At 48.8% G+C, this 17,227-nt stretch overlaps 1 protein-coding gene across 1 annotated transcript; it reads left to right on the top strand.

Annotated features, from left to right (window-relative positions):
• The first annotated feature begins 8,270 nt into the window (after positions 1-8,270).
• LOC133389125 (uncharacterized) lies at positions 8,271-12,665 on the top strand. The gene is made up of 2 exons (XM_061636206.1): positions 8,271-8,384; positions 11,957-12,665. Exons 1-2 carry the CDS (start codon positions 8,345-8,347, stop codon positions 12,559-12,561), a joined length of 645 nt encoding a protein of 214 aa, XP_061492190.1. The 5' UTR covers positions 8,271-8,344; the 3' UTR covers positions 12,562-12,665.
• Positions 12,666-17,227: the final 4,562 nt, after the last annotated feature.

Raw genomic sequence — 17,227 nt, 5'->3', positions numbered from 1 at the left:
AAACATCATGGCGAGAAGACTGATCTATATTACAAGGGCTGACAAGACACTAGCCCCCACATTATTCAGACAGTTTTTTGCCAGCTCTGCTGCTGAAATTTGTACTCACCTGGACTGGAGCACAAATTTGGCCAGATAATAATGCTTCCCTGAATTATGAAGCAACCACTATTTTGTCTGAACATTCTTCTCTGACTCCAATTGTAATGCAAGTGAGTGTTCCTCCCTCTCTTCTTCCTCCACAGTGCTTTGCAGTGTCCTAAGCACCAAGGATTCTGGTAAATGTAATTTTCCTAGGACACCTGAGCATAGATGCCCAGTGCCTTGGAAAGTACATGTCCCAGGGCTCCTTGCACCTCAGATGCTCTCAGTAGCATTAATCATATCTGTTAGATCCAACAGTTAAAGCACAAAAAGGAAACATTTTAAACCCACCTTTATATAGTAAAATATTATTAACTAAAATAAATAAATGTAAATGTACTGTCTTCAAGTCAATTACAATTTATGGTGATAGGGTCTTCATGAGGATGAGAGGCAGTGACTGGCCCATGGTCACCCAGTGAGCTTCATGGCTATGTGGGGATTCAAACCCTGGTCTCCCAGATCGTAGTCCAACACCTTAACCACTACACCACATCCAAAATACTTGCATCCAAAATAAGCCACTCACTACTTGACAAGCCACTTCCCCAACAGTTTAAAGAGAGGCAGTAAAACAAGTTTCTAGGACTAAAAAATAAAATTCAACTAGGCTTGAGATCTCTTTCATCCTTCACATTCTCAGCATCCTTCTCTAAGGAACATGAGAGCGTGTGGGGCCTGGTTCTAGCCTGAATGTTCTCTCTGGGGATCTGAAGGGGTTTTGTTTTAAGTCTGCTCATTTCCCTTCCAGGAATCATGCATAGTCTTCACCTATCAGAGGCAACCACATGTCAGTTTAGCAAGAGTTAATAGGGCAGTTATTTTCCGTGAATTCCAAGTAAGTTCAGCATAGAATATAGGACCTTCTGCTGCCATCTAGAGGACAAGTGTTAGTTGGCCAAATTAACAATTCTACAGCCTCTGCTGGGAACTGGGTCCTGTTTGAATTTGTTTTTAAACTTCTCATAGAATCTCCATTGAAAGGAAAGGAAAGGACAAGAGAATGAAGCTTGCAAGTCAACGCAGTGTAAAAAAATATCACTTCAAGACTGTTGGGCATTGATGCATTGGAGGTGAGGAGCAGGCTCTAATAAGAGGGAAGTTGCTATAGGTTGGGATTGAAAATCATTACCAGAGATGCTGTGGCTACATACATTACACACCATACACTTGAAACATCTTTAAAACACATGACTTACCCCTAAGAATCCTGGGAACTGTGATTTACCCCTCACAGAGCTACAGTTCCCAGCACCCTTAGCAGCTAAAGTTTCTAGGATACTTTGGGGGAAGTCATGTGCTTTAAAAGTGCTTTATTAAATGTATAGTGTGGAAGCATGGAACAGCATTAATTTCCAGATGATTCCAAGAAAATGCTTTGCTGTCTTGTGACCAACCGCACATCTGTGCCAATGCCAGTGCCAGTGACAGGCAGCATGCCCATCCACCTGAACACACACACTCCCCAAAACACATTGAAACTTTGAAAAACTTTTAACACTTTTTTTAAACCTGAAAAGCTGTCTGTCTACTTAGAAGTCTTTTGAAGGAAACAAAAAGAAAGTTTCTCATAGGAATAAAAATCACTAGATTACTACATTTGTTATGGGACTAGCTGAAACTACAGAAATGGAGGATCAGAAAAGCAAGTGGGACCTGCAACAAAACACTGCAATGTGGAGTGGTGCTCTTTAGGATTGTGGCCATTCCATATCCCATTCTACCACCACCCCAGTTTTCCAAACTCCGCCCCTAAAGAAAAACAGGGATCCAAGTGCAGTAATTAAAAAAAAAATACAGACATGTATGCAGGTAAGCCATGGTGCTATTGTCATGGAAACATCATTTGCAGAAGTACTGTAAAAATCAGAGCATACTTTAAGAGACAGCACCCAAAAAAGGCAGCAGTGAGTGTGCGGAACGGAGACCATGCAGGAAGTGAGATTGTGACTTTCCTAGATGAGGCACATGAATCTGGAATGCGGCAATTGCCAAATTAGAGAAGAACATTATATTTGATCATTTGCCAAGGGATGCATGGCTTTCAAGGCTGGAGCAATATGGCAGCACTATGAAACAAACTCATTTCAGGTCATGGATTCAAGTTCAAATCAAACTTGAGACTGCATGTGCAGATCCAAGACAGCAAGCATGCCATCAACAACAGAAGTGAATGAAGGGCAAGAAAGGAAGAATACCAGCTTGAAGTCCCAGCTCCTTTTTGAAAGTGACAGTGCACCCTCCCTATGAGCATAACTGAGAAGGGATGGTAGGAGAATTTACCATCCTCCCATGATGACAACCCTATCCTAAAACATCTTCCCCCCCCAACACACTCACAGGAGACTGGCCATTATCAGGCATCGTTAAAGAGCAATTAGATGGAAATTAAGCTGAGAACAAGTATTGATTAGCTCATTAAGAACGGGGAACTGACTCTGTCGATAGGAATTACCAGCGCTAACCCCATTATCTGCAAGGTTAAAGTCTGCGGTTGGGGGATCCTCATTAAATATCCCAGAGATTAATTGATCCCTGCCCCTCCCCTTCCTTGCCCATGGGTCTCTCAGTAATTGTTCTAAAATGCTGGAATGGCCAAATCCTGGCTCCCTCTACTCCTCCCCTCCATTCTTCCTCCAAGTAGCTGACATCAGGAGTGTTGAACCAGTACTGAAGAAATGAGCAACAGCAGCAATACAGAAGGTCCCAAGTGGGTGAGACGCTGCAGATTAACCCAGCCTGCTTTGCAGACAAAATGTGCTTCTGAGAATGGTTCCTTCCGACTAGCTTAAATTCTGACCATGCCTTGGTGCTAACCTGAAGAGAACTGATCAATGAGTAGTATGGTGATGGTCCTAAATTTCTAAGACTGAAAACAGATTGGGTTATCTGAAGTCTATTTTCAATCTAATCTGTAACCCTGTGGTAGCAGAAGCAACTCTGCCTGTCATTTATATGGATGTACACAGCCAAAGCATGACTATCTTTTTATTTTTATTTTATGGGTTTATACTGAACCTTTTGGAAAGTATTCTCTACAGGTGAGATAAAAACCTGTAAAATATAAAATGTAAAATAACAATAAAAACAACATCTGTATATATATAATCAAAACACCTCAGAATTGTACTTAAAGCTGTTGCCTGTTAGTTTCAGGTTTTGGACTGGAATAAATTCACAATAATAAATAATGATAAATATATTAATGTATATATTAGCTGGGCTGCTTTGGGAAGAAGGGTGGAATATCACTTCAAATTATCATCATCAACATCATCATCTTGTTCCATTTTTGTGGTGGAAAAATCCAGAGCTGATAACTCTGGAAAGTGTACTTTAGATTGGCCTCAGAAACCCTATTCTCTAGCCCACTAGTACGGAAGATCACACTGGGTGGGAACTAGGAATAGGGCTTTTCAGTGGTGGCTCCACGTATTGTTTGTTGATTATATATATATCTCCTGATTTTTTCCCCAAGAAGCTCAAAGCATCGTACATGGTACTCCCCACATTTTATCCTCACAACACCCCTTTTAGGTAGGTCAGGCTGAGAGAGTGTGACTGACCTAAGTTCACTCAGTGAGCTTTATGGCTGAATGCGGATTTGAACCTGAGTCTCCCTGATCTTAGTTCAACACTCTAATCACTAATCCATGCTGGTTTAAAGTTGTAGAAATATCTCCCTTGGGAACACCCCTGTGCCTCCTTTCGCCTGCTTTTTAAGTGAGCTTTGAAGACTTTTCTGTTCTGCAAAGCTTTTTATGAACATTATTCTCCTGGCATATATGTGTTTTATCCTATGCATTTTAATATTTTAAAAATGTATTTTATTGTCATTGCTTTATGGGTTTTTGCAGGCCACCTTGAAGAAACTTTTACCTTTAAAGGTATGATATAAATTATTCTAATGATTAAATAAATATAATGACTAATTCCGAGTGCATGGTATCTCTGAAAGTGCTATCATATATGGTGTGGATTTTAACACCTACAGAATTATGTGCATTGTGAAACCCTTTTCTAACACAGCTGCCTTGGTTGCCAGTTTGTTTCTGGTTTCAGCTCTAGGTGCTAAGTGTTCTGACCAACATGATGACTAAGAGGTCTAAGTCCCAATTATCTCATGGAGTACCTTCTCTGAGATTGCAGGTCAGTCAATAAGCCCTTCTTGGAAGTGCCATCTTTGTGGAGGTGTAGGTAGGGCCTCTTCTACAGGAGTCGGGGAACTTTGGAACCCCATTCTCCAGGATGCTGATATAGCCATCACTCTTCTCTACGAGCTTGAACCAAGAAATGGGCATTAACAAGCAGCATACTCATAGTAATTCCTCATGGTGTTAGAGCGGGGAAGTGTTCTACTTTGGATGCATGATTTTTGAGACTCTTTCTGGTATCTAAGTTCTATCTAAATTGTTTTGCAAACTACAGTGAATTTCCACCCCCTGACCTGAGATGGAGGTTTAATAGAGGTGGGGTGACTTTAATTTTTTTTTAAAAATGGGCACATCATGTAACTTTTCACAAATATTTTATTTAATATACATAGGAGTCCTCCCACATTAAGGAAATATAAGGCAGATTAAATCCCCAAAGGTTCTGCTCCTTGCTTGTTCTCATCTCCAATAACGCCTTTGGCCTTTGACAAACTAATTCTAGCTTGCCAAACCGGAATCCTTAGCCTATCCTGGCAGAAGCTCACCTCCATGCCAGCCATATTTCTGCCAGTTGCAACTTGCCTCTCCCAGTCTTCATTTATCCTATCCCGGAGCAATGCAACTATTAATCTTGGTTGACGTTTTCCAAAATACTAATTGAGAAGTAAGATAGCAGACGATCCAGCCCTAAAGGTAAAAACACTCTCCACTTAATGGCCTGCTTAATCATAACCAAGCGCTGGGATCCCTGGGAGAGGCGAGGAGAAGGAGGTAATAGATTATAGCAGGTGAGAAAGAGAACCCACTAATGAGCCTAGAAAGAGGAGGCAACAGAAAATGGTAATATGCTTGTCTGGGGGCAGAGCAGTGGGGCAAGCAGTAAGAGAAGTTCAATGTGTTTTTCCTTGCAGTACCACTAGCTATACTGCAGGAATTCGGGGAGATTCCTAGAGGACTGGAGACTTCCTTTCCCCTAAAAAAAAGTATACTGGGACTTGTGGAACTACCCTACACTGTCTTGTAGTTGCTTCATTTGACCCAATTATTCTTCCAGGATTTGAACAGTTAGTTCCTTATTTTGCTCCACAGATGTTCCTTATGGGCTAGACAGCCTTTCCCAACCAGTGTGCCTCTAGATGTTGTTGGACCACAATTCCCATGTTTCCTGACCATTGGCAATGCTGGCTGAGGCTGATGGGAGTTGTGGTCCAACAGCATCTGGAGGCACACTGATTGGGAAAGGCTGGGCTAGTACAATAAGACATTTACAGGCAGCGTTGAGTAGTTCCGTTTGGTCCTCTTTCAGTCACACTGCATACTCCATCTCCGAGTTCTATCTCTTACTGTTTTCACTTTGTTGCTTTCTGACCATAATAATCCAATGTTTGTGTCTTATCTGACTAGGGTTGCTTCCAAACAACCTGTTTATTGAGCATTTATTCACATTTATTTGCAGGGAGATTAGACGACATCAGCTGTTTGTTGAACATCCATTCTGATTTCTTTGCAAGGAGGTTGTGCAACGTTCCGACAAGCCATTGCTATACTACACTTTCATTTTCCCATCAATTTCTTTACAGCAAAAGGGTTGGGGTGGTGGGAGTTTGTTGTGCAAGAACGCCAAATCCACTTTAGTTGTGCATCCTAAAAGACCTTCAGGAACCTCATGGATCAGATATTGTTTATACCAAAGCAACACATATACTGGAACATTTGACCCCTACATGTAACTGAGAGATAGTTGCCAAGGTCATCCGGAATTCGCCCACTGATAGTGATTCAAGAATCTGCCCATTTTGGTTTCTTCGAGTTTCTCATTTCTCATTTCTCCAGTCTTCAGTTCAGTTTATCACATTTCTGCATCAGTTTGTGATTTATTTATTTTTAAAGCTTTCATGAAAATGCGTTAGCTTTTTAGTGCACATTTGTCCTAATGTACAATTTTTGTATGCAATTTTGCCAGATGTACACGTCTGTGCAAGCAGTGTTCCATAATATAATGCAATTTGTGCTATTTTCACATATATTGGTATGGGTTTGGGGGATGATTTCTATGAGTCCCCTTCCAGCCTCTGATTTGGAACCCTGCACCTGGAAGTGGGCTCTGCATCTGCAAAACCTACTCCGCTGGTCAGATGAGTCTCCTTTGTTAATCTAATAGAGTGGCCAAGGAAACCAAACACTGGGCAAGATCTCTCACCACTTGGTTACTGGGGTGGCATGCAACAATATGCATTTTTATGCACACATTCCCCTAACATATACATCTTTGTACACATTATTTGGTTGGAGAACTTTATCACAAAATTCAAAGAGGTGCAAATTTTGAAGGATAGGCTGTGTTTCAATTCATGAATTGTTTCATAAAGTGTGGATTAGGTAGGTTCACATTAAAATCTGAACCAAACTGAATTTCTCCCACATTCCTAGCCATAGATGAGTCAAGTTATTCGTGAGATACATAACAGCATGAATTCCTGTGGCATTGGGAAGAGGTGTCTTGATACATTTTACTGTAGTTATTTGGAGCTCCTCCAGATGACCTGTTTAGTGAGCATTCATCCTGATTTGCTTACACAGTGCTTACCCAGAAGTTATGTGATGTTCATTCTTTATTGAACATTCATTCTAATTTGTTTGCAGGGAGGTCATACAGCAATAAGCATTCATCCCAATTTGCTTTCCCCATCAATCAATAGTTATCACATACTTTTCAGTGTACTTTCCCAGCACTTTCCTAACTTCAAAAAGTACATTTAAAAAAAAAATTTTAAGTGGGCACGTTGCATCAGAGCACCAGAGCACCTTTTTGTTATGTTCCCAAGTCGATTACGACTTATGGCGACCCTATGAATCCCGTTCCGTGCCTGGGACCTACCGGGCAGAGGGACGAGCTTGCGGCCGCTGTCGATGTCCTGGCCGCCATCTTGGATGGGATGCGTGCACACACGGCGCGCTGGCGCGCCGTCGTGTGACGCGGCAGGGAGGCGGGGCGGCTGAAGGCTATTTAAGGCCGCCCCGCCTGCTTCCCGCCATCCAGTTCAAATTTCGGCGGCAATCGGGGCAGCCGCAGCAGCAGCAGCTTCGGCTCGGCGCGGTTTCCTTCAGCGGCAGCTTCGGCCGGGCTCCTTTTGGCGGCAGCTTCGGCGGGGTTCCTTTGGCAGCGATCGCGGCAGCAGCAGCTTCGGCAAGGCGCGGCTTCCTTCAGCGGCAATTTCGGCAGCAGCAGCTTCGGCGGCGGCTTCTCTGCCGGCGCACGTGGGCCTCCGGAGGCTTCCTGTGGCCAGGGTGGCTGGGCGGCAGCGAGCCCCCCCCCAACCTCATTGAGAGACAGGGAGGCAGTGGCGGCGGGCAACAAGGCCTAGGCGGCGAGGATCCTGGGGCAGTCACGACGAGGCGGCAGCGCAGGATCGGATCCAGCACGGCGAGGACCACAGGCTAGGCGGCCTTTGGCCGGCAACTTTTAAATTTAATTGTTAATTTTAATTAGCGCGGGGGTAGGTGGGGCACGACCCAACCATCAATCCTTGCCACGTGCAGGGCAATTAGGCTACCCTCCAGGATAATTGGGTGCCGGGTGGGGGTATTGATTAAGCAGGCGGGCTCCTTCACAACGCTTTGTAATCACGTCGTTTTGCAAGCGGGGCCCCCTATCTCCCTCTAGTATGCCTAAGAAAGGACAAGGGGGGCCAAAAGGGAAGGGAAAGGCCCCCAGAGCAGGGGGGAGATGCCCACCCCCAGCGGCGGAGGGGGCAAGGAGTGGGGAGGGGCCACCATGGGCGGCCATATTAGCCAGGTTGGAAGCCCTAGAACATGGCTCAAGCCACCCTAATGCACCCCGGGACCAACCTGTGACAGGGAAGAAGAAAGACCCACCACCCAAACGGTCTCGGGGGAAAACACAGCGGCCAGTGAACAGTGCTGATGCAGGGGCTGTTGCTTCCATCTTAGCGTGACTGGATGTGCTGGAGGCCGGGCTCAGGGCTGAGGCGAGGACGCCCAGCATAGAGCCAGGCGCAACTCCCACCCTGCAAGCAGCCCCAACAATGCAGCCCGCACAAGGACCTTCGGCGGAAAGCACACAGGGTGAGTCCTCTATCATGCCACAACAACAAGGACAGCAGCAGTGGAGCTGGGCCCCCTGGGGGTACCCCTACTGGCCCTTTTCCCCACCAGCGGTAACCGAGGGATATGGGCAGGCAGGGACCCCCGCCGGCGGGGGGGAGGTTACGCCACAGCAGCAGCATCCCCTAAGGGAGGCCTGCGAGCAGGTCTGGCACCTCGCCGCTGGGACGGCGACGGAAGGAGGACATCAGCCCGCCCTGTCTGCCAACCCCCCTGCAGAGATATCCGACCCCCTGGGATCAGTCAGAGAGGGGGCCATACCTTTTGGGGAAACGTCTGCCCCACTGGGTTTTCATCTTCTGCCTGCTACGAAGGACAGAATATGGAGGGGAGAGTATGTGGACCTATTCTCGCTCCTGTACAGGGAGCCGGTTGGGAAGGATAAGGATAAAGGAGAACATGCAGAGCCCGATAGGCCCAAGCGCCGACGGGTAGAGCGCTCTTGGGCTAACTGGCTGCCTGCATTCCTTACCTACATGGGGGTGGTAATACAGAGGCAGCCTCACAGGGCCTCGGTACTGATCAAATACCTCGATATCATATACCGGGGCTATTCGGAGTTTCAAGGGACGGCATGGCTGGACTACGACCAGGCGTTCCGTATGAGGGCGGCTTTTGATACATCCCTCCCCTGGGACAAGAAGGAGGCTGACCTGTGGCTGCAATTTATGGCGCATTCTAGACCCATGGCAGGCGATAGGGCGGACAGCGGCCATCTCTTGGCGCGCCAGGCATCAGCAACTGCTTCCCGCGGGCCTGCGGGGCAGGGGGTTCAACCCCGCCTGCTTTGCTGGGAGTTCAGCTCGCGTGGCCTTTGCGGTCGGAGCCCGTGCAGGTTCAGACATGAATGTGCCATATGTGGGGGCCCTCACGCCTGCACTAGCTGCCCCAGGGGCCGCCCCTTCAGGGGTGGAAACAGGGATTCGGCTGGCGCAAGGAGGACAGGGGCTGCAGGCGCAGCTCAGGGAAAGGGGCCCCAGCCCAATTAAAATTGCCGAGCTCCGACACTTACTCCACCTTTACCCCCTAGTCCTAGATGCCCAGTTTTTATTAGAAGGCTTCACAGTGGGTTTTCGGATCCCCTATTTAGGTCCCAGGCGACCTTTCATGTCCTGCAACCTTAAGTCAGTGGAAGGCATGGAATCAGTTCTGAGAGAAAAAATTAGGAAGGAAGTAGTAGCCGGCCGGGTTTTGGGCCCCTTTGCTGCACCACCCATCCCCTCACTCAGAGTTTCCCCGTTGGGCCTCGTCCCCAAGAGGGCACCAGGTGAATTTCGCCTGATACACCACCTGTCCTTTCCACAGGGTGAGTCAGTCAATGACTTTATCCCAGCGGAGCTGTGCTCAGTCCGCTACACATCATTCGACTGTGCTGTGCGAATGGTCAGGGACTGCGGGGTTGGGGCCCTTATGGGAAAGTGTGACATCAAGTCTGCTTTCCGCCTCCTCCCGGTCCACCCACAGGACTTCGAGCTGTTGGGCTTGGCTTTTGATGGTGAATATTACGTGGACAGGGCATTGCCTATGGGCTGCTCTATATCATGCTCTGTTTTCGAGCGCTTCAGCTCCTTCTTGGAGTGGGCGGTCAAGAGGCGCGCAGGCTTGCAATCAGTGGTACACTATTTAGATGACTACCTGTTTGCGGGCCCTGCGGACTCAGGCACCTGCAGGGCGTTCATGGCACATTTCGCGGGGCTGGCTGGGGAGCTGGGCGTCCCCCTCGCGGCCGAAAAAACTGAGGGCCCATCCACTGCTATCACGTTTCTGGGCATCGAGATAGATACGGTGGCCCAATGCTGCAGGCTTCCTCAGGACAAGTTGGGGGCCCTCAGGGAGAAGATCTCAGAGGTGGTCAGTTCTAATAAGGTGACATTAGCCACTCTCCAACGGCTGGCAGGCCAGCTGAACTTTGCCTGCAGGGTTGTAGCGCCCGGCCGCGCCTTCCTGCGGCGCGTATATGACGCCATGGCTGGCCTATCACGATCCTACCACCGCACACGGGTGACAGCCGCTCTTAGGGCTGACCTGACAGTGTGGTCCACCTTCTTGCGGAACTTTAATGGGGTCTCCCTATGGAGAAGGGATCGCCTGTTGGAGGCAGAGCTACAGGTGCACTCCGATGCCTCGGGTGCCTTCGGTTTTGGGGTCATTCTGCATGACTCATGGTGCCACGGCAGCTGGCCACAGGGCTGGACACTGGCCGGCCTGACCAGAGACCTGACGTTCTTAGAGTTCTTCCCCATTGTCGTGGCCGTACACCTCTGGCCCGACAAGCTGTGTAATTCCTCAGTCCACTTTTGGTGCGACAACCTCCCCACAGTGCACGTTATTAACACCCTGTCCTCTAGAAACCCCAACGTTATGCTTCTGGTGCGAGCATTCGTGCTCCAATGTCTTCGCTATAATATTCAGTTCCTGGCGCGCCACGTTCCGGGTATTGACAATAGTATTGCTGATGCTCTATCACGGAACCAGATGGAGAAGTTTCGCCAGCTGGCACCGTGGGCAAGGGCTCTGCCGGAGGCGTTCCCCCCAGCGCTATGGGAGATTGGAGGATTGAATCAGAAAGGGCCATAAGCCTTTCTGTGGCGCCCAGCACTTTGGCCAGCTACCAGGGGGCAGGTAGGGATCTATCTAACTTCAGAGAGTCCAGGGGTTACGTCCAGGAGTGGCCCATCCCGGTCGAGCAGCTTATGGAGTTCTGCGTGGAGGGGAAACGGAGAGGCCTTTCAGTCAGGACCATCAAAGGTAAGCTCTCAGGCCTCGCTTTCCTAGCGAAGGCACGGGGCTTTCAGGACTACACGGGTGACTTTAGGGTGCGCCGGATGCTGGAGGGTTGGTCCCGCGAGCGCCCTTGCCCCCCGGATGCCCGCCTCCCCTTTTCCCCAGAGCTATTGTTTGGCCTGCAGGGACAGTGGAAGCACTTGTGTTCTTCCCCTTTCGAGGCCCTGCTATATCATGCTACGGCCCTCACTCTGTTTTTTGGGGCCTTCCGAATTGGGGAGGTGGTGGCAGCTTCCAAGAGGGATAACTCCCTCCGAGCCCTGCTAGTCTCCGACCTCAGCTGGAGGGCAGAGCGGGCCATCCTGCGGCTCAGGCGGTCTAAAACGGACCAGCATGGTAAGGGGCGCCTGGTGGTATTGGCCCCATGCCGGCAGCAAGAACTCTGCCCAGTAACAGCCCTGCGCGGTTTTGTGGCAGCGAGGGGGTCGCAGTCAGGGTACCTATTCATACATAGGAACTCCCAGCCCCTTACCAGATACCAGTTCTGGTCCGTGGCGAAGGCCGCACTGGGGAACTTAGGCGTGGACCCCAGTAAGTTCGGGACACACTCCTTCCGGATAGGCGCGGCCTCCACGGCGGCCCTATTGGGCTTTACTAAAGACAGGCTTCAGGCCGTGGGCGGGTGGTCCTCGGACGCGTACAAGGCCTACGTTAGACCACTTGCTGACACACACGGCGCCAGCGGCTAGACTTTGCCCCCCCCCAGGGCCCCCCCCCATTGTTACCCAATGTCGTTGTTGTTTCAACAGATCGCTGGACAAGATCGGAGCAGCCACGCATCCTCCTATGTGGCCACAGTATGATGTTCTGGGCAGGCCGCAGGGCGGCGAAGTCTCGCTTCGGCACGCAGCTGGGGCTCAGTCAATGGGCCGCAGTGCGGTGGCTGGGACGTCGGGGGATGCGTTGGGATGGGCTCCTGCCAGCCTTGTTTCAACCGGCTGTGGAAGTGGCAGCGCCCCAGGTGCTGGTGATCCACCTCGGGGGCAACGACTTGGGTCTGTTAAAGGGCAAGGCCCTAATTGAACAGGCATGCGGTGACCTCCGGGCCATTGCACGTCGCTGGCCGGGGGTGCACTTAGTGTGGTCAGACATCCTGCCGCGCAGGAGGTGGAATTGTGCCGGTGACCCACGAGGGATGGACAGGGCACGGAAAAAGGTGAACAGGCAAATTCAGAGGGCCCTTAGGGACTTAGGAGGTTCTGTCATCCACCACCCAGAGGTGGGCCACAACAAGCTTGAGCTGTTTCGGCCTGACGGCGTCCATTTGACGGACAAGGGCAACGACATCTTTCTAAGGGACCTGCAGAAGGGTTTACACCAGATTCTTATCGGGTGTGGGGTAAAGGGGGACTAAGCAGAGGCTTGTCCCCCTTCTGTGGCGAAGAAGTGCGGGGAAAGGTTAAAGGGAAAGGGCAGCTAGGTGACACCTTTAGGCACCTTTGGGGGTGACAGGCGGTCCGGAGGCCTGCAGCTCAGGGCTACACGGCCCGGGGACAGGGTACGGGCCGCCTTTGGGGCCAACGTGCCTCATCCGCTCAGAGTTTCAGGGCTCCGAGGGGCGGTGATGCGGGTTGGACCCCCTACACATCTTCAGGGTGTGGCTGGAGCTGGGGGGCTGGCACAGGGCAGCCCCAGGCTCAGGCAGGGCATGATCGCCCGATAGCTGCTAACAGGCTTTGCCTGGATCTCCAGAATGCCCCGCCCTTAATCTCCCTTCTGCAGGTTCATTATTCAATTGATTCTGTTTAAATAAAGTGGCCCATCATTTACCCAAGCAATGGTGTCTGTGTTTTATTTCGGCAATAGGCCGCAATCCCGTTCCGTGCCTGGGACCTACCGGGCAGAGGGACAAGCTTGCGGCCGCTGTCGATGTCCCGGCCGCCATCTTGGATGGGATGCGTGCACACACGGCGCGCTGGCGCGCCGTCGTGTGACGCGGCAGGGAGGCGGGGCGGCTGAAGGCTATTTAAGGCCGCCCCGCCTGCTTCCCGCCATCCAGTTCAAATTTCGGCGGCACCCGCCCGACCCTCCCTCTGCTGCAGTGTGATCCATTTGGTCGCTACGGGGCCGACTAGGAATTTTTGGCCTGCCTGCCTCGCTTTGCTGGCAGGTTTCTTTTGCCTACTCCACACTGTGGTTGGGGGGAGGGGTCAAGGGTTAGCACGGGTGCCCCTGGGGTCAATAGGCTGATTGGGCTGTTTAGTTTGTATTGTTAACGGTCACTTTGGGATGCAAGCGAAGAAGTGCGGGGAAAGGTTAAAGGGAAAGGGCAGCTAGGTGACACCTTTAGGCACCTTTGGGGGTGACAGGCGGTCCGGAGGCCTGCAGCTCAGGGCTACACGGCCCGGGGACAGGGTACGGGCCGCCTTTGGGGCCAACGTGCCTCATCCGCTCAGAGTTTCAGGGCTCCGAGGGGCGGTGATGCGGGTTGGACCCCCTACACATCTTCAGGGTGTGGCTGGAGCTGGGGGGCTGGCACAGGGCAGCCCCAGGCTCAGGCAGGGCATGATCGCCCGATAGCTGCTAACAGGCTTTGCCTGGATCTCCAGAACGCCCCGCCCTTAATCTCCCTTCTGCAGGTTCATTATTCAATTGATTCTGTTTAAATAAAGTGGCCCATCATTTACCCAAGCAATGGTGTCTGTGTTTTATTTCGGCAATAGGCCGCAATCAGTGACCTCCAGTAGCATCTGTTATAAACCACCCTGTTCAGACCTTGTTCAATCGACTGTAATTGCGCAACCTAATTTTCTGGTATGCAATTCAATCCCTCCTGCAAAATAGTGACAGTCTGGAAGCAACCTTAATCAGATGGACTACATCATTTACTTGTGATGTAGAACGCTTTGAAATTCACAATGATTTGAACTTTATTTCATATAAACCACCTCCTGCTTGAGTGACCTCAGGTTTTTTCCTGTACATTTCAGCTTATCTGGCCTTTTTTGGAGCATTATTAGAGCTGTACTAAGAGGTGACATCAAGAGTTTGTGAAGCTGAGGCTCTGTAATAATGTAGGCCCACTCTACGGGATTCTGTAAAGTTCCAGAATTGGTTTTAGAGGTGGGGTATTCTGTGAGACCGTGCAGTTCCAAAAAGAGACATTCCTTCAAACACAGGACATCTAGAAGTCACGTATTTGTAGGTCTCAATATTGTGATACACTGATGGGATTTTCTGAAGGTGATGGAGAAGAAACCTCTAGCATGGATTGGCTGAGCTGTCCTGATGTCACAGAGAGGGAGGCAGCCAGAAAGATTTCTGGGAGCCATTGATTAAAGGGGGAGAGACAGGAGGGCTGAGGGAAGGCATTAGAAAAAGGTAGTAGCCTAGAGAAGGAGGAAGCAGTGAGTCTGAGAAGGCTGTGTAGCATGAAGAGAGGGCTTAGGGAAAAGTCCAGACACAGTGTTCTTCAGCCATGGGTCCCCAGATGTTGTTGGACTCCCATCATCCCCAGGCAGTTTAGCCAATGGTCAAGGCTGACCATAATTGTACTCCAGCTATATCTGGGGACCAAAAGGTGACAGTGGTCCATAGGAATGAGGGGAGTGTGAGACAAGAAAGAAAACTCAGGGAGAAAATTGTTATAGAAAAAGAATTGCAGGAGTAAGGAAGACTAGAATTTTCCCACTTTGCTTTGAAATAACCAAGCAAATATTTGGCTAGGGCCTCAAGTGTTTTATTTATTTACCCATATGCACCTGTGGATCTTTTCGTGGCAACTTTCTACCTGGGACCAAGTGTACTATCCTACCCCTTCTCAACCATTCATCAAAATAATCCACCTCCCTCTAACTTTTCCATGGTCTGCTCCCGTTAGAGTAAATTTCCCTTTTGCTAAGAAGTTCTGTAAGATACACTCAGATCATTTGCATAAGGAGGAAAAGGGAAAGGGGATGCAAAAGTGTGTGTGAGGTTCTCCTTCCACTCAGCTGCATTAGAAATGTATTGTATTCTCAACTAATCCCGTTCATTACAGCATAATAAAACACATAATAAAAACGTAATTCATTTTTCCTGCATATTCCTTCTTGCAACATCTTGGCAAGCTATTAAAAAATTGTCTTCATTTTTCTGGCAAGAGCCTTGTACCTTTTCATCTTTAATTTATGAGGGCAGCATTGCAATTGACAAGTCTTATTGCACCGCAGACTCCTACATTATTTATCAGCCATTGACTGATGGCTCATCCCAGAGCCATCCATGCAATATGCTAAGCTGGAGGAGTGGGAGGGAACGGGACATGTGCTGGCTCACATGGCCAGCAGATGGGGATGAGCCCCTGTGCAGGCAGCACCTGCCCTTCCTTTCTTGGCTTTAGGCTTGATCTTTTTCTCACTCAAGTCAAGGCAAGTTCTGCGAATGAATGTTTCATAGGTCACAAGCATATATCAGATGTCATGCATTGGCTAGAGACTTGGGACACTTGGTTAAGTCACAATCGATCAGGAGTGGGCGGAAGGCAGATGAGGATCAACTGATACGTGTCTGGATTATCTGCAGTAGATCGGCAAGGATTTCCAACTCCCAACAAGTTAACAATAACAGCAAAAAAATCACACATACACACACGCCTTGATAAAATGAAAAAAGACAGAGGTAACCAGGAATGGATTTGGGGGCAGAAGGATTGTGAGCTTCATTCAGCACTCAAAACAATTTCTGAGGCTCAGAATTCTTTAATTCTAAGTTTAAAACTTTTAAAGCAGACTCTGGTTGGTGCATCTCAGTGTTCTAGTAAAAAACAAAATAGATTCCACATGCCAGCAGTCTGTCTACCCCTACAGTAGGTCCTGGTCTGTTTGCAAAACCCAGACAACAGAGCACACAATTCCTCAGTGACAGAGCGCATGCTTTGAGGATGCGTAAGTCCCAAGTTCGACTTTCAGACAAAAGGCTTTTAAATCAGGGCTGGGAAAGACCTCCACCTGAGACTTCAAAGAACTTCTGCCAGTCAGAGTAGACAATACTGAGCTTGATGGACCAGTCATCTGGCTCGGCACAAGGCTACTTCATATGGTCATTGTAATTTACTGTACAAAGAGCTTCACAATCATTTAGCTGAACAGAATCCAGCAGTTCTAAAGTGGAAGAAGACCAGAAAACTGCACTGAAGTTACTGAATAGATAGATCAGGGGATTAACTCTTATTGACAGTGGAAAGGACTGAAGTAGAGAGGTTTAGCTAGAGAGCTATCCGGTGACGTTACTTCATGACGTTACACACATACATTTGTTACATACAATGAACACAGTCAACTGTTTCCAGCCAGCTATCCTTACAGGGTCTTTGATGGTGAGCCTAAACCCAGGGTGACAGTCCTATGGGGTGCGGCCATCCATTTCTTTGGCAAACATAATGAAAAACAGCATTTGTCAAGGTAACACAAATACCAGAGTGGAGGAAGACGCTTGTAGGGAAGAGCTGGCAGGGAAGAAAACAAGGTAAACATTCCTCATGCCTTCCCTGCAAATGCTGCCCCAAACTCTGTCTTATTTTGAATCTTGGAACTAGGGTAAATGGAAACAAGAGAAAAGTAGCCTGAGAGTATTTGCATCGGAGAATGGGCAGGCAGGCAAAGAGCAGAGTACCCCTCCCTCTCTGTAACTTCTTCTCCCCTGCCACTGTGTGTGTGTTTGCACATGTGCATGTGTGCACACATACACACAAGCAAAGCAAACAAATTATTGAGAGCCCCAAACAAGGGGTTGAAACTTCCCTTCGTACTTATTACTGGGGATGCAAGAATGCATTGGTTTCCATTCCATTCTGTATTTGTTGCATGCAGCACTGTTTCCGTTCAGCTGCAGTTCATCTTCTGCCAAAAACTATGTTATTCTTCTCACTATCTGTGGTGAAATCACATAGCTTACATCATTAATTGTATCAATTATATAAATTACATTGTCATTACATTATCCCACTCCATTGATTTCAGTGCAAAGGAAACACAATGCAAATGGGAGGGGGGACTGAGAGCAACAACGACAACAGTGGATACCAATTCTATATTCACTGG

Source organism: Rhineura floridana, chromosome 7, assembly GCF_030035675.1.
Source record: "Rhineura floridana isolate rRhiFlo1 chromosome 7, rRhiFlo1.hap2, whole genome shotgun sequence".
NCBI lineage: Eukaryota > Metazoa > Chordata > Lepidosauria > Squamata > Rhineuridae > Rhineura > Rhineura floridana.
This window is presented reverse-complemented; position numbering and strand designations above follow the sequence as displayed.